The sequence below is a fragment of the Lipotes vexillifer genome, unplaced genomic scaffold (genome assembly GCF_000442215.2).
Source record: "Lipotes vexillifer unplaced genomic scaffold, Lipotes_vexillifer_v1.1 scaffold24, whole genome shotgun sequence".
NCBI lineage: Eukaryota > Metazoa > Chordata > Mammalia > Artiodactyla > Lipotidae > Lipotes > Lipotes vexillifer.
Genome location: NW_006782914.1, coordinates 839,056 through 863,449, shown reverse-complemented (window position 1 = coordinate 863,449; position 24,394 = coordinate 839,056). Strand labels below are relative to the sequence as shown.

The 24,394-nt window shown below is 34.4% G+C and overlaps 1 protein-coding gene across 1 annotated transcript in view; it reads right to left on the bottom strand.

The window, feature by feature from the left end:
- The window catches only part of TRPM7 (transient receptor potential cation channel subfamily M member 7), a 125,040-nt gene that overhangs the window by 43,885 nt on the left and 56,761 nt on the right, over nucleotides 1–24,394 (bottom strand). Inside the window, exons 12-20 of the mRNA XM_007455525.1 lie at nucleotides 16,615–16,749; nucleotides 13,155–13,208; nucleotides 10,502–10,642; nucleotides 10,090–10,224; nucleotides 9,224–9,504; nucleotides 7,972–8,200; nucleotides 6,742–6,897; nucleotides 6,521–6,664; nucleotides 52–180 (exon numbers count right to left, since the gene is read on the bottom strand). Of these exons, the coding sequence (XP_007455587.1) occupies nucleotides 52–180; nucleotides 6,521–6,664; nucleotides 6,742–6,897; nucleotides 7,972–8,200; nucleotides 9,224–9,504; nucleotides 10,090–10,224; nucleotides 10,502–10,642; nucleotides 13,155–13,208; nucleotides 16,615–16,749 (1,404 nt within the window). The remainder of the gene's footprint in view (nucleotides 1–51; nucleotides 181–6,520; nucleotides 6,665–6,741; nucleotides 6,898–7,971; nucleotides 8,201–9,223; nucleotides 9,505–10,089; nucleotides 10,225–10,501; nucleotides 10,643–13,154; nucleotides 13,209–16,614; nucleotides 16,750–24,394) is intronic.

Here is a 24,394-nt window from a genome sequence, read left to right as displayed (position 1 = left end):
ACACCCTCCATATATACACTAAGTTACTGGTAGGAAAAACTAAAGACATACCTCACGGACTTTCTCAATAGCATAGGTAAAAATATAAGCAATAACAATCCATTCTTGAACTGAAGGTAACTGTTCCATTTGTACAAGAACGACAAATGTATAAAGCATCAGAAATCCTAAGTATGCCAACTAATAAAAAAAAGAAAATACAAGATATGAATAAAATTTATTATAAAATACAATTTCTTTACTATGAAAATTTCCAAGCATACACAAAAAAAGAGACGAAATGAGCCCCTGTGAAGTATCTCCCAGCTTCAATCATTAAAAAAGTTTCAGAAGTAACTCTTCTTCCATGCAGACATTGCATTTATCAATCAGCCATTTATAAATGGTCCCCAAGGTAAAAGTGTGTTATTCTAGACTTTAGTTGACTTTTTAGTACTTCTCATAGGAAGAATTTTATACCAGGTTTATGTTCTCAGTATAGTCCACATAATTTCACTTAACTTACATTATACCTCAAGTATCATACTATAGAACTTCATCACCATCACCAAGAAACACATAATATGTGGCTCCTCCTTCCCCCAACCAAGTAGTATTCCTAAGAAAGACAACTGGTATTAGATTAGCCAAACAGTTCCTTTGGTTTTTAAGTAAAAATAAAAGACACATTTTTCATTTTCACCAAGAACTTTATTGAACAACGTAGTCACCCTTTTGTTTCACTACCTTCTGCCATTTTTCAGGCAACTTCATAATTCTATCTTCCCAAAATTTTTACATTTTTGAGCAAAGAACTGTTCCAGATGCCTTTTACAGTCTCCCAGGGAATGGAAATTTTTTCCATTAAGAGAAGTTTGCAAAGACCAAAATAAATGGAAATCCGAATGTGCAATGTCTGGTGAATACGGCGGATGAATGAGAACTACTCAGCCAAGCCATAAGAGTTCTTAACTGGTCATCAAAGAAACATGTGGTCTTGTGGTATCCTGATGGAAGATTATGCATTTTCTGTTGACTAATTCCAGAAGCTTTTCATTGAGTGCTGCTTTCAGTTGGTCTAATTGGGAGCAGTACTTGTTGGAATTAATTGTTTGGTTTTCTGGAAGGAGCTCATCATAGAGGACTCCCTTCCAATCCCACCATATACACAACATTGCCTTCTCTGGATGAAGACTGGCCTTTGGTGTGGTTGGTGGTGGTTCATTTCACTTGCCCCACGATCTTTTCCATTCCACATTATTGTACAGTATCCAGTTTTCATTGCCTGTCACAATTTGTTTTAAAAACGGAATGTTTTCGTTACGTTTAAGTAGGGAATCACATGCAGAAATACGGTCAAGAAGATTTTTTTCACTTATGTGGAATCCAAACATCAAAGTGATTAACATAACCAAGCTGGTGCAAATGATTTTCAACGCTTGATTTGGATATTTTGAATATGTCAGCTATCTCCCATGTGGTATAACGTTGATTGTTCTCAATGTCTTGATTTGATCATTATCAACTTCAACTGGTCTACCCGACCACAAAGCATCGTCCAGCAAGAAATCTCCAGCATGAAACTTCGCAAACCACTTCTGACATATTCAGTCAGTCACAGCACCTTCTCCATACGCTGCACAAATCTTTTTTTGCATTTCAGTTGTTTTTACCTTTCTTGAAACAATAAAACATAATATGCTGAAAATGTTGTTTTTCTTCCGTCTTCAATATTAAAATGGCTACACAAAAATTCACCAATTTTGATAAGCTTTTTTAAAATGCATGCTGATATGACAGCTGTCACAATACAGCCTAACAAAATTGTTTCGAATGAAGTTAAAGACAACTAAGCGGTACTAAAGCCATCTTACAGAAAAGACCCAACAGATTTTTTGGCCAACCCAATATTTTCTTAGCTCCCAATCACTGAGGTTGAATCCCAAGAAATGTAAACAAATATGGAAAACATTCTCCCTAGGGAAGAGAACATCCCACCTTTGAGACTCTTAACAAGAAAGGTTATAAGGAGATGATAAGGAACAATATATAATAACATCTGAAGAGTCATTTCATTTCAGAGGAAAACCCAGACTCTCTGACCCTTGAACAATTGTGGCTGAGAATTCTCTCATCGTTTTCCTTGCCTCTACCAGTTTTAAAATAAGCCATATCTTTGATTTGAACTATGGCGGAGTAGAGGAGTAAACTGCAATAAGCAAGGAAAGAAAAAAGAAATTCCTAGAGCCACCTGAATTGTCCATTTTTAAATAGTTGTTCATACGAATGCAAACATATGAAACCTATGTTATTTCCATTAGTGGAGACAGAATTTGGGGATTATATTAGGTAATTCAGATTTACAATTTTAACATCTGAACAAGATGGAGCAAGAAAATTTTCGTATTGGGAAGGAAGCGTAATGAATTTAGTCTCAGGTTAATGGGCATGTGTGTAGGTGAGAAAGCAACGGTTGAAGGAACAAATTCTCAAATGTTCATGTTAGCATAAAGCTAATAGAGAACTAACATTTGCATACTTTGGCAATTCAAAAAAAGCCTGATAATGATGAAAATGAAACACAACAAACATGACAACAAAAACCAAAAACAACTTAAAAGTTTTCCTGGGGAGTAAAAACTCATTCACTCAGCCCCTGGATAAAAGTAGGCACCAATCTCATGTGTTTCTCAGATGGAGTCCATCCCTCTATGGACATGTATGCTCTTTAACCTGGTAGTAAAATTTGTTCTTCCACTGGCAAGGGAAAAACCAATTATGTGACAGATAACCAAACATGTACTATGATTAAAGAAATAAGCTATCATACCACTGAAAAATAAAACTATATGAATAATCTAGATTACTTTTCACCATCAACTAACACTGCAAAAAGGTTTATTTCCAAAATTTTAACATTATCTGCAAAATCCAAAAGCATTAAGAAATTATAATTGTGTATCAGAGAACGTACTATTCTTTTAAGTGGAAAATGGATTTCCAGTGATCTAAGTCATATCAAGATTAGTATGGACTCTAAACCAAAGGTACCCTTAAAGCCTATCTTTTCAAAACATTTTGCTGGCTCTGCGGGGACCTGGGCTCCAGCTCCATTCCGGGCGGGGGGTGGGGGGCAGTGGCGGTGGGGCCGCTCCGCCCTCAGTCACTTGGGGGAGGGAGCAGAATGCACGGCCCCACCCCTAGCGGGTTCCTGGAGGGGGTGCCCCAAACTGGGGGTGGGGGGCGGGCGCCCACTGCGGCCACAGCCCCAGCCAAATAATACCTAAATGTTGGAGTTTGGAGCAGAGAAAGGTTTATTGCAGGGCAATGCAAGGAGACTGGTGGCTCATGCCCCCAAAAACCCAAACTCCTGAAAGGGTTTCAGCAAAGCATTTTTAAAGGCCAGGAGCTGGTTATTCCTGTGTTTCTCCTGAGACAAAGCATGGGAGAAATTGGCCTTTTCAGCATTTCAGAGTCAACTATGAAAGTTTGGCTTGTAGGTAGGAGCTGGTGAGGGTGTGCTGACACCTTTGAAGGTATATTCTCAAGATGCTGATGTGTTTATTCAACATAATATTGATGAAAAAACAACCCAGAGCAGGAGGAAGAACAGGAGAAAATGGCAGCTTCTCAGGGACTGCTGACATTCCAAGATGTGGCCATAGATTTCTCTCAAGAGGAGTGGGAATGACTGGACTTTGATCAATGGGAATTGTACAGGGACAGATGTTAGAGAGCTATAGGGATCTGGTCACCTTTTTGGAGCAAAAAAAGGATCTCTAGGATGTGAAAGGAATGGAGACAGTAGCCACATACCCAACTATGTCTTCTTATGACACCCAGATTTTGATGACCACAAAGTAGGCACAGAAGATTTATTCCAAAAAATGCTGCTGGGAAAACATGAAAGTTGTCGACTTGGAAATTTAAACTGCAATAAACTGTGTAAGGTCTTAACCAAGAGCTCTATTTTTCAATAACTAAAACAGCATTTATAATGGAACAACAAGCTATCCCTGCATTGAATCAGACAATAACTTTGACCGAGACTCAAGTCTTATGAAACATCAGGGCACTGAATTTTCAGAAAACCATTCTAAAAGTAATAAATACAGGAATGTCTTTTATCAAAGCTCAAATATTACTACATATAAGAGGATTCATATTGGAGAGAAGACTTACAAATGTAGTGAATGTGATAAAGGTTTTAATCAGTCTTCAGCATCAACTTACTCAACATCAGAGTATTCATACTAGAGAGGAATATTACAGGTGTAATAAATGTAGGAAAGTCTTTACTCAATCATTAAATCTAAGTAGACAAAGGAAAATTCATACTGGAGGGAAACTTTATAAATGTAAAGACTGTGGAAAAGCCTTCAAATGGTGCTCAAAATGTACTCAACATCAGAGAATTCATACTGGGGAGAAACGATACAGATGTAAAGAATGTGGCAAAGCCTTTACCCAGGGCTCAAATCTTAAGCAGCATCAGATAATTCACACTGCAGAGAAGACTTACTCAAGTACAGAATGTGGCAGTACCTTTAATCAGCATTCATATCTTATTCACCAGAGATCTCATACTGGAAAGAAACCTTACAAATGTAGCAAATGTGGCAAAGCCTTTAACTGGCTCTCAAGAACACCAGAAAGTAACAGTAGAAAAAGTAGAAAAAAAAACATAATAGCAAAAAACGTACAAATGTAGAGAATGTGACAAAGCCTTCAACCAGAGCTGTTACCTCACTCAACATCAGAGAATCCATAGTGGAGAGAAACCCTACAAATGTAATAAGTGATGAAAGACATCAGTCCTAAATATATACTTCAGAAAACACCTGAAGAGTTCACAGTGGAAAGAAACTTGAATGATGAAAAAAAATGTGAAAGTACTTAATCAAAAATCAAATCTAAATAAATATCAGAATACATAGTAGAAAGCATTAAAGTCAATAACTTTTCTGGCGTTACTCTAATTGAGAATATTACAGAAAATAATCTAAAGTTAAAACACTTATAAAATTTGTTTGTGGTATTGATCACAGGATCACAGGGAATGATGTTTGGGCAGGTGTAATTATTATCAGCATCTTTTTTATATTGGCATTATTTGAGATTATTTGAAAATAATATTAGGTAGCAATCATTTATTTTTACTACTCCATGGATGTTTAAAGAGCCTGTAATGTAAAATGTACAATGAAAATCTAAATGGAGATGACATCTGTCATTGATTTAAATCATTCCTATAGATCACCATTAGTTAAGTGTTCAGGGAATCATTCTTTGTATTAAAGACAGAGGATCGGGGCTTCCCTGGTGGCGCAGTGGTTGAGAGTCCGCCTGCCGATGCAGGGGACGCGGGTTCGTGCCCCGGTCTGGGGGGATTCCACGTGCCGCGGAGCGGCTGGGCCCGTGAGCCGTGGCCGCTGGGCCTGCGCGTCCGGAGCCTGTGCTCCGCAACGGGAGAGGCCGCAACAGCGAGAGGCCCGCATACCGCAAAAAAAAAAAAAAAAAAAAAAAAAAAGACAGAGGATCACTGTAAATTTTAAATAGTTGTGACCATTTGCTTTTAGGATAAAAGGATGTTAATTCATTGAAATCTTGATAAACATTCATTAAATCAACAGACAGAAGTCATGAATATTAGTTGGCATATTTGAAACAAATACATCTTCATCAATAACTAAGAAAAATATAGGTAACCCTTCCATAAGAAGTTATAAAATTACTGTACATCCATGTTTACTGTACATACATGTTTGTGTAAATCAAAAAAATCACAATTCTCAGATCATTCTATCCAAAGAACAAGAATTCTTCTGAATTACTGTAATCTGTATTTTGACAGAGAATCATAGATGGATTGTTAAAGGTTTATTTAGACCATGTGTGAACTTAATATGTTAATTAATAAAACAATGGTTTTTAATGTGGTAAAAACAATTTTTGCTCAATTTTAAAATATACCATGTTACTAATTCAAAAAGATACATGCACCCCAATGTTCACAGCAGCATTATTTACAATTGCTAAGATATGGAAGCAACCTAAGTGTCCATCAGCAGATGAATGGACAAAGAAGATGTGGTAAATATATACAATGGAATACTACTCAGCCATTAAAAGAATGAAGTTTTGCCATTTGCAGCAATATGGATGGACTTGGAGGGTATTATCTTAAGTGAAGTCAGACAGAGAAAGACAAGTATTGTATGATATCACTTATACGTGGAATCTTAAAAATACAACAAACTAGTGAATATAACAAAAAAGAAGCAGACTCACAGATATAGAGAACAAACTAGTGGTTACCAGTGGGGAGAGGGAAGTGGGGGAAGGGCAATATAAAGGTAGGGGATTAAGAAGTACAAGCTATTAGGTATAAAATAAGCTACAAGGATATACTGTACAACATGGGGACTATAGTCAATATCTTATAATTTTATAAATGGAGTATAACCTTTAAAATTGTGAATCACTATGTTATACACTGTAACATACAGTATCAATTATACTTCAATAAAAAAAATCATACCGTGTTAAACCAGAATTTTACAATTGGTGCATGATAAAAGGCATAAAACTTCCGTGTGATTGGAAGCTTTTTTGATTTTATTTGTATCTCCAATTCATTCTTCCCTTCATTCCTGTCCAATATTCTTACTTCTTTAAATACTTCCTAAAATAAAGAGAACACTTATTGTACATTTATTCACAACAAATTTATATTTACTTTAAATTTTCTCTCCTCCTTACCATGGGAATCTCTTCTGTTATGTTTTGAAAGTTGTTCTCACTATCTTCCATTGTCATTTGATGAGCATCTTGAGATTGTGGAATATGAGACATTTCAGCCTTAGTTTTATATTCTAACATTAATATGGCAGGTGGAACTAAAATGCTTAGTATGACCTAAAAATTTTAGAAACACAGAAGTTTACATTTTAAAATTAATGGCCTTCAAGAATATAATAAAAGCAATAAAAAGGTATACAATCTCCTGATTATTAGTTAGCCATTTTGCCCCTGGTGGTGCAGGGAAAAGACAAAAACTTCACATTTTACTTATATATAAAGAGGCCAGGTTGAATTGCTTTAAAGAGTAACAAAACATTTGAGTATTATGATATAAGGGTATAGAAAAGATTTAATAATTATTATACACTTGTCCTGTTAAAAAATCAGGTTACAATTTGTTCTAAATAAAATGTAAGCCTTATAAAGTTAATATGTGCTTAATTTTATCCTAAATCTCTCTGCAAGTGCTCCATGTCAGAACGTGATTACTCAGCTTGTGCCTCTATAAACAAAAATGTTTATTTCTAAAATTTTATGTATTACCTGCAAAATCCTCAAGCACAAAGAAATTATAATTGTGTGTCAGGGTTTCTATTATAATTGTATATCAGGGTTAATCCTTCACCATTATTTTTAGTATATGATCAGTATTTATTATCCACTTACAATGATCAGTGATTAAACTACTTGCCTGATTTCTGCCTTCTATATTTCTATACCTTTTTTCAGACATAAAATAACAAAAAGGAAAGTTTAAAGTAAAATCTCTCACTAATGAAACTGAAAGTACCAGACAACATTTTACCCCAATTTTTAACCATAAAAACCGAGCAGATCCAATATACTTCAAGCAAATTAAAAGTAACAGATTATTAAGTCAGTAGACAGGTCCTGAATTTTAGAATTTCGGAATCATCTTTTCATAAAGCAACAACTTTTTTTTCATGGCTGCTATAAATGCCAATACTCCCATTTGTTGCTCTCATGCTTCTGGCTCAGACTGGGGAAACAATCACTATACACCACACCTGAAAAGGATTCAGAGTGAAGACTAAGAGGGATAAAATGCCAACACCACAACCCCTACCACCCTCACAAATCAAGGCATTTTACTATACAGCTGAGCTAATTCCGCTGTTCTTTTTTATCTAATCACACACTTTATATTAAATTATTTCTAAGGTATACCTTGTACCAGGAATTTTTCCTCATATTCAGCCTTCCCATCCACATATCAGATAACAACATTTGTGTACAGGTATGGGCTACAAAAGGTCTAAGTCTTGAAGAAACTGCTAACTTAAGACAGGTGGAATTACTCCAATTTTTCAGTTCATAAGTGAGCAATTTCATAGCCATGGTTTCATCTTGTCTGAAGGATTGTTCTAATAATTCAACTGCCAGTTGACCAAAATCACTATCAAAAGATAAAAGCCAAAACATATCCAGATTACCAAATTGCAGTTTTAAACCATTATCCTTAAGTCATTCATAACATGTTCCAGTTTTTAATATTTTCACACACACACTTAGGGAATTGTGAGGCATCAGAATCATAGTAGCCCTACGTTTTCAGACATCCACTACTATGTGAAAATCACAAAATATTAAAATATGCCACTTTAGGAACAAGACTGAAAATGTGACTCCGGAGCACTTTCCCCTGGTCCTAGAAATAAACCTATAGACTCACAGGAAACCAAAACTGACAATATTCAGATGCTCTGTTCAGAAAGTCTCTATATAATATTTCAAACATAGAAGAGGGCTGGTACCCAGTAGAGAGGAAGAATAATATGAATAGGGACTAACCTAATATGAAGAACATCTTAATGTTAAATCCCTGGTAACATGATCACAGGATCTCTATTTGAGTTATTTCCAGTAACAACTCTTACTCTCTTCCAAAGACAGCCCATTTTGGGGGAGGGTGGTCCTATTCTCTATTATAAAGCTTCCTACAAACTACCTTTCTAGCTAAATATTCTATTACTCCCCTAAGTAGACTGTAAAACTTGTGAACTATTTTATTCTTCTACATATGTAGTCCCACCATCTGAAATGCCCTTCCAGCTGAATTAAATTTATTTCCTTAGACTACAGCTCAAACCTCACTTTCTTCCTTTCCCTACCACTTCAAATGGAACTTTTCCTAATCTAATTGCTATTATGTACAACTAATTATTAAAATGATTTCTGGCATTTCTTCTTTCTTGTTGAGATATTTAACTCTTGAACTGCAAACAATATACGTGCCTAGGCAGCAAAGTTTCTTTCTGCGTTTTTTAAAAAAAACTTAAACATTTAGAAAGTGGGTTTCTCTTAATCTTTCCAGTAAAATTATAATACATAACCTAATTAGTGCATGGCACTATAATCTCCACTTAAACCCCATCTATTTTGTATTTTAAAATGTTTCAAATGATAAAATGTAACTTACTTGGAATATTGTTTCAATTCCTCTGAAGTATCATCTACGAGGTCACTCTGCTTTGCTTCATATGCCATTGAACGATAGATCTTACAGGCAACTAATGCTTTAGCCATTGATTCTTCACCATGCTGCCACAAAAAACGGGCCATGACCTGCCTCTTCATAAGGCAAGCCCAAATTAGCAGTTCATTAAGTGGATAAGGAAAGCGCTTGGTTTCTGGATCATCAATATCTACAATTTCATCTTTGGTTCTTTTCTTCTTTCCTTCTTCCACAGCTGTATCAATCTTTAAGAGAAAATAAATGTTATAAGGCTCATCAAAATAAGGCCATATGACATTCATGTGAGAATTTTAATAAAATACCCTTTATTCTTCAATTTCATACAGCTGCACAAATCAAAATAGTATAAATTTTACATACTTGATTTTTATTATAGCTATTCATTTTATAGAAATGTCATTTCCAAAAAAATGTCTTTGCAACAAAGTTTTCCAAGATTAAAGAAAGGGCCTAAATATTTCAACTAATATCCGATAAAACACAGTATTAATGAAAGGAAAGTTTGGATAACACCTGTCTTGCATGTTGTTAATCAAGTAAATATGGAATAAAAGGAGGCAGTTAAGCAATAATCAAAACATCTAAAAATTTTGGTCATTATCATAGTTAAATACTAAAAAATAACAATCATTAACTAACAATGAATATCTTTTGGCATATAGGAAAATGAAGAATCAAGGATATAACACCATATCTAAAAACAAAAGATAATTCTTACTAAAACAAGTAGTTTTTTGCCTCATAATACTAAGTAATTTAGAAAGAACAAAATGCGAAAGCCAGAAAGGGTAATATTTAAACAAATATACCTTTGGTCGGTAGGGCTGTGCTGTTTTAATGAAATGATTATGCCTCATTTTTTCCTTTTTATCTGCTCTATTGCCAAAAGATTCCTGACTCTTTCGCAATTGAGGAGTGCTGCTGGAGGTATTTCTGCCAGACCTCTGAAAACAAAAGCTTATTAGATTTTATAGATTTAAATATGCTATAAAAATCAGTTTTTACTCATGTATGTATATATAAATATATGTGTGTATGCACACCAAAAAAAATATAGCTTCTTCAGGATTTCAATTACAAAATATTTCTAAGTACTCTTAGTTTAAAATCTCATGTTTTTAAGGCAATCCCACTTTTACCATTCTAAGTAACTTTTAACTTTTAAAGTGTGTAAGTTCATTTTAAAGCACATCTATAGACTTCCCCTCAAATATTACATACCCGATTATTTCCACCAAGACTATTATATATTAATCGAAAACGTTTCCGAGTGTAGGTGCATCTGTAGGTTCCTCCCATAAGATATTCAATAACAAGTCCTATATCAATTAGAGTGATCTTATATCCTGGAGGAAGATTTCCCTGAAAACAAAGCATTAGTTTTAAAAAGACAAAATAGTATTTCTCAATATTTCCATGCCATGCCTAGAAATGTGCCTACTACTCTCCAAAATAACAAATGTTTACTTGTTACAGGAAGCTGGAGTTGCCAGCAGCTACCTTTACAGAAGAAGGGAGTGACTTGTTTCTGTTTCCTTTTGTAAGAAGAGAGATTCTGAAGTTTTGAAGTCCCAACGGTGTGGCTCAGGACAGGAGTATGGCTTACAACAGGAAGATAATTTGATCTCTCCACTGTACTAATACTTCACACACACAGGCAAAGAAACCTCTAAGTGCCAAGTATTCTGTTTCACCGTGGCACATAAGTTGCATTTTCCTGCATAAATAATGCTATAAATGTTTCCTGAGGGGCCCATTAATACTTATAAATATTTTTAACCAAAATTATATTGGCCATATTGTAGATTACACGTTTTTATAGCCTTGACTAGAATTCAACTGTCACCTATAACTGTTCAGAGATAAAACTTCATTTTCCCAGGGCATCAATTTACAGATGAACTTTTGGAACATAAGCCATTTGTGACTTTGGAAAGACAGTTTCAGAATGAATTATTGGTTAAAGGGTTTAATCATCACATGAGTTATATATATTAACCAATTGTGCCCTCTTACACCATCACCATTCTTTTCATTTCCCTAATTATAACTTCATGAACTTAGGACTTTTTAAAATGCTTACACTTTTTATATTTTGGCTGCATCTGTGAAGTTTCTAATTTCTAGATACCTATATTCTTTAGATCGCTAATTTAAAAACTAATCAAAAGACATATTTTCATCTTAAATACAAGATTTTTGTTTTTATTTCATCTTAAGCAACCTCAAAATATGCTCTATGATTAAGGATGTCAGGTATGATATTTTAGTTTTTTTTTTTATTTCTGACAAATACCCTTATGTTATGAATTCACTTGTATGAGAAATACTTAATTTAAGGAAAATAATGTGAGTTATCTAAAAAAAGATAAGCAATTTCTCAAGCTATACAAATAACTCTTAGAAAACTCATTAATTTGAATTAGAAAATATTCAATTACTGCTTTTACTTCAGGATTTTTCACTTATGCAAGTAGAAAAACTGGGCTTATTATTATAGTCATCAATGTAAAAGAAGTTAACATATAACAAATCTCCTATGTGAGGTTCCCAGAATTAACAACTATAGTTCTGCTAAACCACATAAGTAAATCATAATGCAAATGTGTTTAAGAAATCCCCGGACTGAAGGTCTCCCTCATTATTCAAGCTTTCTGGGAAGAAAAAAAAAAAAAGAAAGCTTTAGTTACTTAAACAAAACAAACAAAAATTAATGTGAACTGTGCAGAATAGGAAAATCCACAGAGATAGAAAAGAATTAACAGTTGCTTAGGGCGGGAGGAATGGGGAGAGACTGCTAATGGGTATGAAGTCACTTTGGGGGGTATTGTAAATACTCTAAAATTGTGGTGACGGTGGCACTACCCTGAATATAGAAAGTCACTGAACTATATATATACACTTCACATGGATGAATGTTATGGTATGTGAAATACATTTCAATAAAGTTACAAAGAAAAGCACATGGAAAAAAATTAAAAAATTTTAAGTATGACAAAGTCTAATTTCTTTCTATGAAATGTTAGTTTAGTATTAAACATATTACAAAACACAGAAAATGACATTTCTATCAATTTTCCATTTTTTAATAGTATACTCACTCACACTTAATGGCAAGTAAAACATTTGAATGAAGAATTCTAGAAGGAAAGCATTTCAGTTCAGAAACTTTAGAAATAATTCAATTAACTAAATATGAGTACTTTTTCATCAAGGGAAATAAAACTATCGGATATCGATAGTTTAAATTGTTATAATTTTTAAATAAGTGTTTAAAACTATTAATTCACAGAGAATTCAGTAGAAAAGAAGAGGAATATCAGTGTATCAAATTTAGTTGTCACAGAATGGCTTCAGACTATATGAGAGCCTTACATATGAAATCACTACCAATACTGAATATAAAAGAAGGGGGAAGAGGGAGAGAGACAGAGATGGTGGAGGGGTGGGCGGGAGAAAGACACACACAGAAAGAACATTTTCAGCCTTTTTATTGGCAAAATCTGCCACTGAAGATCACCAATCTGTGTTTCTCTCAATGTCCTTTACATGCCCAGGGAACAAATTTCTTCTTAACACAGAGAAAGAAGACCTTCCTTTATGAACAAATGAGCATTAAGAAATTCATCATACTGTATCCTGGATGACTAGAAGCTCAGGTCTTAATTTCATAAACTTCCCTTTCTCTTGATTTCTGATACATTATGCTCTTTACTCCTGTATTACTACAAATGTATCCCTTATTTTAATCTCGATCTAAAAAAAGTCACTTTATTGCTAATTTCAAGATGCACTGAAATGCTTTCTAGAAACAGATGAAGTATAAATGACTTTTTTAAAATAACATTTTTTGAAAACAAAAATAATCTCTTACCTGTTTGACATCTCGAACAAGATGAAATAGCATTGGATTAGTTGGGCCTTGTTTCTTTAAGGAGAAAATAATTAGAGCAAACTATTATTTTTCTTCTAAAATAACTTAAACAACTTCCTTTTTGTTACAGGACTTTTGTTCTTACACAAATTATATTGTTTTTGAGTTATACAAGTTCTGTTCATAAAATGGAACAAAGAAAAAGATGTAACTATTTCATGTTGTCATATTTACCTTTAACAAGATATATAATTTCTTATGCTCTTACATTTTTACTTATGCAAAACACAAAAGCTTTTCTTTTCTAAAAGTCATGCAAACATTGCAAGCTTCACAATTATATGTTAAATTTAATTTATATTTCATTGATAATGGAGGCATACATTCTCTTTCCTCTTGTTAAATAAAATGTCTGTACCTGTTTCTGCCACAATGTAGCAATACATTAAATATTTTTGGTAACAAACTTTTAACATTTATATAGGCCATCTTTTCCCTATTATCTTAATTCTATTTAAATATAATATTACAGTAGACTAATGACAAGTTCCATTTTCACATTAATCTTATTTTGATGGTATCCTGTATTTTGGAAAAATACCCAGGAGTATATCTCCCCCCATCAAAACTGAGATAAACGGGCCAAAAAGATATTCTTCTAAACTTTTTGGACAGTGCTCTGACCTATATGAAATTTACTGCAATTGATTCTATGTAGCACAAATCAAGAGAATTATTGTCAATACTTTAAATCTATTGTTTAAAAGAAATATCAAATGAGATTTTTCTCCCACCACTGTGTTACTGTTAATTTTTATGAGGTTATTGTAGTAATCAATTCAATGTACTTCTCCATTTTGATTACATATACTTGGTAATACATTTTCAAATCTAAGTGGGTAAACTTATTATTCCTTTGAAAACAGTATTATTTTCTTTGGTATTACTGGCTTTCAAATTCTATATAATATCTAAAGATGGCTATAACTGATACTGTATTCTTTTTACAGTATTTAGTCTATAGATTTAAGAGCTGAGTTCCCTCAGCTCATTCTCCCCTGTAAGTTAATTTTTTTTTTGATTTAAAATGTCATTTATTTTTAACATAAAGAAACTTAGTAGAAATACTTACAAAAAATTGGTAATATTTTAGTGCACTTAGACTTACAAAATATTTACAGCTCAAACATTTCTGAAATGCAAAGTATTATAAAAAATAAAGACAGAAGGCCTGTAAGTTAATTTTTAAAAAATAAATGTGTCTTCCAAGTGAATGTGAATTATTTCATACTTTTTAACTATTAGGAAGCTTCACTGTATTTTCTCTAATAGTATATAATTAGAGAGAAACGCAATTTTTGTAATTCTATTTTATCTTAATCCATTAATGTTTATTCATTAAATATAACTTCTTAGTAAAAAATAAGTACACTTTAACATAGCAGTTCTCAAAAGTACAATCTGGGGACTCCTGAAGGCCCCCAAGACCCTTTTAGGAGGCCCGTGAGATCAAAAGTGCTTTCAGAATGTTAAAATGTTATTTGCATTTATTCATTCTCATTCTCTCAGTGTTCAGTGGAGTTTTCCAGAGGATTCATGATGTGTGATATTAAATTCAAAAGCAAACATGAGAATCCAGCTGCCTTCTATGAAACCAGACATTAAAGAGATTTGTAAGCCATAAAAGTATTCTACTCTCCTCACTAATTCTTTTTTGTTTTCTTGAAAAATGTTATATATGTTAACATGTAATTTAACATGTAAAAATTTTTTAAATATTTATTAATTTGTACTTCAGTACAAATATAATTGTACTGAAGTACAAATTAATAAATATTTTTAAAATTTCTTGGTGTTACATTCCAATATGGTACATATCAACACACATAAGCAAAACCTCTCTAGAACAGCTCTTTGATGTCCTCAATAATTTTTATGTAATAGGATCTTGATAACAAAAGTTTGAGAACCACTGCTTTATCATGTTATATATAATCCCTTAAACTTTAAAAAATTTTATCAATAATTGATGCTGAATGTTAACTATTATCTTAATAACTTTGAGTTATACAGTTAAAAAAATTACCTTCCTTGCTAATGGGATCAATTTTTATTTTTAGTGTTTTATATTTGCTTTACATTTCAGGGATAAACCTTACTTCGGCACAATGAATAATCCTTTTAATTTTTACATCTATTTGCTAGAGACAGTAGAACGCCAACAAATCCCTACTCAAAGGAAATTTACAATCCACAGTGGAAGACATAACTGTACTTAACAAACTGCACCACTGGGCTTCAATGTAGCACTGCCTTGGCATTTTAACTAGGTTCCAAACAAAGAATAAAATCCAGTAAGTGGGTAGTAGTAGCTGGAAGAAAAACACATACCAGCACTGTGTAAACAACTAATGCTTTTTTAAAAAGTTTATATTTTGGGGAAATAGTACGTAGATGACATAGTTGAAATATCCACTATGCGGAAGTGGGAGATAGGAATTAAAAGGCCAAGTGAGAGAAATAGCTGAGGCAAAATTTCAAAAGCTGAAGAGCTCTGAAAATCAAGCGAAGGGTTTGAGTATTATTCTATACATATTGGGGAGCCATCAAAAGTTTTTAAACTGGGGAAAGATATGATAAAATATGTCACTATAAGAATATTTAGGTCAAAGATTTGAAAATAGACAAGGAAATTAGATTACTGAAGTAGTATAGGCTGGAAATGATTGAGTAGTACAAAGACATTAGGAATGAAAAGAAAGAGATAAATAGGTAGAAACTGATAAATAAAAGGAAACAGCTTTGCAGAGAAGTCAAAGTTAGAAAGCTAGAATTTGGTCATAGTACTCTTCAAGGTATACTTCTATTAGTAATGAAAAACCATTAAGAAGAGTCGTATTTACCCTCACCAATGTTAGTGATATAAAATTTGAAACAAAATGAGAAAGGCTTTGTAAAAGGAATAATTAGTTTTCAGGAGCTCTTTAAAAGAAAAATTGAAAAACAGTACGTAAGCTGAAAGTACGACACCACAAGGTCAAAACCATGAATGTAAACAACAAAAAGGAAAAAAGAAAAAGCAATGTGTAATTTCTCCATTGGTCAAAGGAATCAAAAGAAATTTGGCGTAACAAATGACCACCAAGAAAAAGAAGAAATATAATGACTCTATAATTAAGAACTTGATCTTATAGTTTTAAAAAGGGTTGAGGTGAAGGAAAGGGTTAACACTAACTACATCTCTTTCCTATGTGGCTATGGTGACAGAGAAGGTCTCCAGAAACAGGGAAAGGGTTTCAGACTGTCATATAAACAATCTATACTAAGACTGGCTGTAATTTTCCATGTAATCCAGCAAAACATTAAAGGTTTTACCAAAAGGAATGAATATACTCAGGTAAAATGACACTTTCCAAAGATGATAAAACTTAGTCCACAAAGAATTTTAACATACACTTACAGTGTTGTAAAGTTCTTCCAGTCTAGGAATGGTAAGGAATTTATGCATGCTTACTCCATTTTCAATAAGAAGTTTTACAAATGCAACTCTATCCATTACAAGAGCATCAAGCATAGCTTGTTCCAAGGATCCAACCTAAAACAGTATCAAAATTAATAAAATTATACAAACAGTTCTACATGCAAGTCCTTAGGATTTATACATATTTGTTCCTAAACAGTTTTAAAACAAAATTAAAAAGATGCAAAGTAATAAAAGGCTAGGACTTAAGGTATATAGGAAATAGATAAAAAGACCTCACTAGAGTAGCATTCCCTAAAGAACATTCTGTAGGACAGCAAGGGTTACATGGGGGGGGGGAAACAAGAAAGAATCCACCATCAAGTAAATTTTGGGAAAAATACCTTAGAGCAATGGTTCTCAGTGTTTAAGAAAGGTTTTTTAGAGGGATCATTTCAATAACTACTACATTTAATGGACATGGTCAAAAGATACCAGAAATCATGCAATATGACAGACAATGTCACTCAAAAAGGAATTGCCCTGTATCTCATACAACCTTCTATTATCCTGTCAGATTCCCACAAATGAAAATCCAGTAATTCTGCTTTACATATAAACACAAAGTATTCTGTCACAAACTTTCCAAAAATACAACTACTATATAAGTCAGAAAAGATTGTACTTAATTTTCTTTAGAACTTTAACAGAAACCATTCACCGTCAGAGAAAAATCATATCTCTTAACAGCAATACAACATGCGGCACTTCAGTTTAATATATATAACATGCGTATCAGTCAGCATTTGTAGCGCTCCCCTGTAAGTTTTTGGAGACACTTTTACAGACTTCAACAGACACTGAATCAAATACTCTAAAATCAGGACACAAATACAGAAATTTCACTGAGAAGCATTATAAAAGTCATCTTATTAATGTAATAATATTAGTATATTTAGTATTACTGATATATTAATATCTTAATAATACCTCATTGCTTCTGTAGAGTTTTAAATATTTTGGTACACAGGATAAAAAACTTTGTGAAAATCAATACCAAAATCACTGGGTTTGAGCTTCCCTGGTGGCGCAGTGGTTAAGAATCCGCCTGCCAATGTAGGGGACACGGGTTCAAGCCCTGGTCTGGGAAGATCCCACATGCCGTGGAGCAACTAAGCCTGTGCGCCACAACTACTGAGCCTGCACTCTAGAGCCCATGAGCCACAGCTACTGAGCCCGCGTGCCTAGAGCCCGTGCTCTGCAACAAGAGAAGCCACCGCAATAAGAAGCCTGCACACGGCAAACGAAGAGTAGCCCCCACTCCCCGCAACTAGAGAAAGCCCACGTGCAGTAACAAACACCCAACGCAGCCAAAAATAAATAAATTAAATAAATAAAATTTTAAAAAATCATTGAGTTTTTTCACCTGTTGTTTTTAAATCTTTATTGTCTTCAAAAGTTTACCATACAACTATACAACTTCTCTACAGCAGTTTCTAGTACCATTTCTTTACCCAATCTACCCTTGATTTCCATTACTTTGCAAAGGATAGGGTCTCCAAAATCTTTTTAGTATACAGACTAAATGCATGCCTTATGCATGATGGATGATGATCAGACGGCAGATATGTTTTCTGTCATTTTTTTTCCACCACTCAGTTCTACTTCATAACAAGGAAAATATTTTGGCATTGCACTTAAAAACAAGGCACAACTAACTTATAAGAATGTAATACTTATTCAATTTCTCATATATTAACAGCCTGTAATTGATCATGGCATGTTATTCCTATTTTAGTTAAGATTACCTCCTACTTTCTCATTTCACATACAAATCTGATTTGTTATTAACTTATTGTAACATTAACAACATTTACTCTATTGCTCAGTTGGTCTTCTCTCCTTTCTTTTCTTATCCTGTACTTGTAAGGGGTGTTCTTCTGTTCCCCATGGATTTTAAGTTACCAACAATAACATTCCTGTATTACTCTGGTTAATTAAAAAAATCATCACCAAAACTTATGTCAAGGATCTTATCACCTATGTTTTCTTTTAAAAGTTTTATGGTTTCAGGTCTTATGTTCAAGTCTTTAATCCATTTTGAATTAATTTTTGTGTGTGGTATAAGACAGTGGTCAAGTTTCAGTCTTCTGCATGTGGCTGTCCAATTTGCCCAACATCAATAATTGACGGGCTTCCCTGGTGGCGCAGTGGTTGAGAGTCTGCCTACCGATGCAAGGGACATGGGTTCGTGCCCTGGTCTGGGAATGCCGCAGAGCCTGCGCGTCCGGAGCCTGTGCTCCGCAACGGGAGAGGCCACAACAGTGAGAGGCCCGCGTACCGCAAAAAAAAAAAAAAAAAAAATTCAAGGGCTTCCCTGGTGGTGCAGTGGTTGAGAGTCCGCCTGCCGATGCAGGGGACACGGGTTCGTGCCCCGGTCCGGGAAGATCCCACATGCCGCGGAGCGGCTGGGCCCGTGAGCCATGGCCGCTGAGCCTGCGCGTCCGGAGCCTGTGCTCCGCAACGGGACAGGCCACAACAGTGAGAGGCCCGCATACCAAAAAAAAAAAAAAAAAGAGTGGGCATCCTTGTCTTGTTCCTGATCTTAGAGGAAAAGCTTTCAACTCTTCACCATTGAATATGTTGTTAGCTGTAGGCCTTTATTATGTCATATATGCCTTTATTATGTTGAGGTGCATTCCCTCTATACCTGCTTTGTTGAGAGTCTTTATCATAAATGGATATAAAATCATGTGAAATGCTTTTTCTGCATCCACTGAGTTGATTATATGATTTTTATCATCGTTTTTCTTAGTGTGATATAACACGTTGACTGATTTGCAGATCCCCGGAATAATTCCACTTGATTATGGTATATGGTCCTTTAAAAGTATTGTTGAATTCAGTTTCCTAAATATTCTGAAGATTTTCAAAAGATGTTGTCTGAGGGTATGGATTCCAGTCAGTCTGAATCTGGATGCTGAAATACTCCCCTTAGGGACACTAAACATTCTCAACTACTGGGAGCTAGTAAAAATACAATACGTTGCTTGAACAAGCAGAAAGGTTTGAGAGAGAACAAAAAGCTGAGTCAAGGGTGATTGACAAGGCTCATCGCCTACACAAGGCTACTTCTTCAAGACTGGAAGAGGTGGTTATTTCATCTACTGTACAGAAACCAAAACACAGTCAAGTAAAATGGAGAAACTGAGAAATATGTTCCAAATGAAAGAACAAGATAAAACCTCAGGGAAAAACCTCAATGAAATGGAGATAAGTAATTTACCTGATAAAGAGTTCAAAATAATTATTATAATGATGCTCACCAAATTGTGGAAAAGAATGAACACAGTGAGAACTTCAACAAAGAGATGGAAAATCTAAGAAAGTACCAAATAGAAGTCACAGAGCTGAAGAATAAAAAACTGAACTGAAAAATACACTAACAGGGTTCAAGAGCAGACTAGATGAATCAGAAGAAAGGATCTGTCAACTTGGAGACAAGGTAGTGTAATTCACCCAGAGTAGCAAAAAGAACTTTTAAAAAAGTGAAGTTAGCTTAAGGGACTTATGGGACAAACATCAAATGGACTGATACATTTTAGGGTTCCCAGAAGAAGAGAAAGACAAAGGGGCAGAAATTGTATTTGAAGAAATAATGGCTGAAACTTCCCTAACCTGGGGAAGAAAACAGACATCCAGATACAGGAAGCTCAGAGAGTTTCAAGTAAGGTGAACCACACCAAGACACATAATTGAAATGCCAAAAGTTAAAGACAAGGAAAGAATATTAAAAGCAGCAAGAGAAAAACAACTTGTTACATACAAGGGAACCTCCATAAGACTATCAGCATATTTTTCAGCAGAAACTTTTTAGGCCAGAAGGGAGTGGCATGATATATTCAAAGTACAGAAAGAAAAAACTTCCAACCAAGAATACTCTACCTGGCAAAAATTCTTATTCTGAATTGAAAGAGAGAAAGACTTTTCCAAACTAGCAAAAGCTAAAGGGGTTGATTACCACTAAACCAGCCTTTCAAGAAATGTTAAAGGAACTTCTTTTAAGCTGAAAAGAAAGGGTGGTAATTAGTAACAAGAAAACACATGAAAGAAATCTCACTGAAAAGGTAAATATATAGTAAAAATAGTAGATTAATCACTTATGAAGTTAGAATAAAGGTTGAAAGACAAAAGTAGTAAAAATAGCCATGATTACAATAATTAGTTAAGGGATACTCGAGGTAAAAAGATGTAAACTGTGACATGAAAAACAGAAAAGAGGAAAGGGGAATATAAAAATGTTGAGATTTAGAATGGGATCAAACAAGTGGTTATCAACATAAAATAGACATTATAGATATAAGTTATTATATGTAACCCTCATAGTAAACACAAAGCAAAAACCCATACACAAAAGACAAATACACAAAAGACAAAGAGAAAAAAATATAAGCATATCACTAAAGTCATCAAATCACAAAAGAGAGCAAGAGAGAGAGAAAAAAGGAACAGAATGGAACTACAAAAACAGTCAGAAAACAGTTAACAAAATATCAGTAAGTACATACTTATAATAATTATTTTAAATGTAAATGGACTAAGTTCAACAATTCAAAGACACAGAGTAGCTGAATGGATAAAAACACAAGACCTATCTATACGCTGCCTATAAGACACTCACTTTAGATGTAAAGACACACATACAGACTGAAAGTGAAGAAATGGAAAAGGAATTCCATGCAAATGGAAACCAAAAGAAAGCTTACTTGTATCAGACAAAATAGACTTTAAAAAAAAGACTGTAATAAGAAACAAAGATGGATGGTACATAATGATAAAGGGGTCAATTCAACAAGAAGATACAATATATGTAAATATTTATGTAACCATCATAGGAGCATATAAATACATAAAACAAATATTAAGTCTTAAAGGGAGAAACAGACAGCAATACAAAATAATAGAGGACTTTAATACCCACGTACATCAGTGGATAGATCATCCAGACAGAAAACCAGTAAGAAAACAGCCTTAAATGACACATTAGACCAATGGACTTAAGAGATATACAGAACGTTCCATCCAAAAGCAAGAGAATACACATTCTTCTCAAGTGCAAATGGAAAATTTTGCAGGATAGACCATGTTAGACCACAAAACAAGTCTTAATAAATTTAAAAAGACTGAAATCATATCAAGCATCTCTTCTGACCACAATGGTATGAAACCAGAAATTACACAAAGAAAACTGGAAAATTCATAAATACATGAAGATCAAACAACATACTACTCAACAACCAATGGGTCAAAGAAGAAATCAAAAGAGAAATTAAGAAGTACCTTGAGAGGGCTTCCCTGGTGGCACAGTTGTTAAGAATCCGCCTGCCAATGCAGGGGACATGTGTTCGAGCCCTGGCCCAGGAAGATCCCACATGCCACAGAGCCACTAAGCCCATGGACCACAACTACTAAGCCCACGTGCCACAACTACTTAAGCCCATGTGCCTAGAGCCCGTGCTCCGCAACAAGAGAAGCCACTGCAATGAGAAGCCCGCACACTGCAACAGAGTAGACCCCGCTCGCCGCAACCAGAGAAAAGCCCGTGCACAGCAACAAACACCCAACGCAGCCAAATAAATAAATAAATAAGAAGTACCTTGAGAGAAACAAAAATGGAAATATAACATACCAAAATTTGTGGGATGCAGCAAAAGCAGTTCCAACAGGGAAGTTCACAGCGATAAATGCCTACCTCAAAAAACAAGAAAAGTCGGGCTTCCCTGGTGGCGCAGTGGTTGAGAGTCCACCTGCCGATGCAGGGGACACGGGTTTGTGCCCCGGTCCAGGAAGATCCCACATGCGCGGAGCGGCTGGGCCCGTGAGCCATGGCCGCTGAGCCTGCGCGTATATGGTCCTTTAAAAGTATTGTTGAATTCAGTTTCCTAAATATTCTGAAGATTTTCAAAAGATGTTGTCTGAGGGTATGGATTCCAGTCAGTCTGAATCTGGATGCTGAAATACTCCCCTTAGGGACACTAAACATTCTCAACTACTGGGAGCTAGTAAAAATACAATACGTTGCTTGAACAAGCAGAAAGGTTTGAGAGAGAACAAAAAGCTGAGTCAAGGGTGATTGACAAGGCTCATCGCCTACACAAGGCTACTTCTTCAAGACTGGAAGAGGTGGTTATTTCATCTACTGTACAGAAACCAAAACACAGTCAAGTAAAATGGAGAAACTGAGAAATATGTTCCAAATGAAAGAACAAGATAAAACCTCAGGGAAAAACCTCAATGAAATGGAGATAAGTAATTTACCTGATAAAGAGTTCAAAATAATTATTATAATGATGCTCACCAAATTGTGGAAAAGAATGAACACAGTGAGAACTTCAACAAAGAGATGGAAAATCTAAGAAAGTACCAAATAGAAGTCACAGAGCTGAAGAATAAAAAACTGAACTGAAAAATACACTAACAGGGTTCAAGAGCAGACTAGATGAATCAGAAGAAAGGATCTGTCAACTTGGAGACAAGGTAGTGTAATTCACCCAGAGTAGCAAAAAGAACTTTTAAAAAAGTGAAGTTAGCTTAAGGGACTTATGGGACAAACATCAAATGGACTGATACATTTTAGGGTTCCCAGAAGAAGAGAAAGACAAAGGGGCAGAAATTGTATTTGAAGAAATAATGGCTGAAACTTCCCTAACCTGGGGAAGAAAACAGACATCCAGATACAGGAAGCTCAGAGAGTTTCAAGTAAGGTGAACCACACCAAGACACATAATTGAAATGCCAAAAGTTAAAGACAAGGAAAGAATATTAAAAGCAGCAAGAGAAAAACAACTTGTTACATACAAGGGAACCTCCATAAGACTATCAGCATATTTTTCAGCAGAAACTTTTTAGGCCAGAAGGGAGTGGCATGATATATTCAAAGTACAGAAAGAAAAAACTTCCAACCAAGAATACTCTACCTGGCAAAAATTCTTATTCTGAATTGAAAGAGAGAAAGACTTTTCCAAACTAGCAAAAGCTAAAGGGGTTGATTACCACTAAACCAGCCTTTCAAGAAATGTTAAAGGAACTTCTTTTAAGCTGAAAAGAAAGGGTGGTAATTAGTAACAAGAAAACACATGAAAGAAATCTCACTGAAAAGGTAAATATATAGTAAAAATAGTAGATTAATCACTTATGAAGTTAGAATAAAGGTTGAAAGACAAAAGTAGTAAAAATAGCCATGATTACAATAATTAGTTAAGGGATACTCGAGGTAAAAAGATGTAAACTGTGACATGAAAAACAGAAAAGAGGAAAGGGGAATATAAAAATGTTGAGATTTAGAATGGGATCAAACAAGTGGTTATCAACATAAAATAGACATTATAGATATAAGTTATTATATGTAACCCTCATAGTAAACACAAAGCAAAAACCCATACACAAAAGACAAATACACAAAAGACAAAGAGAAAAAAATATAAGCATATCACTAAAGTCATCAAATCACAAAAGAGAGCAAGAGAGAGAGAAAAAAGGAACAGAATGGAACTACAAAAACAGTCAGAAAACAGTTAACAAAATATCAGTAAGTACATACTTATAATAATTATTTTAAATGTAAATGGACTAAGTTCAACAATTCAAAGACACAGAGTAGCTGAATGGATAAAAACACAAGACCTATCTATACGCTGCCTATAAGACACTCACTTTAGATGTAAAGACACACATACAGACTGAAAGTGAAGAAATGGAAAAGGAATTCCATGCAAATGGA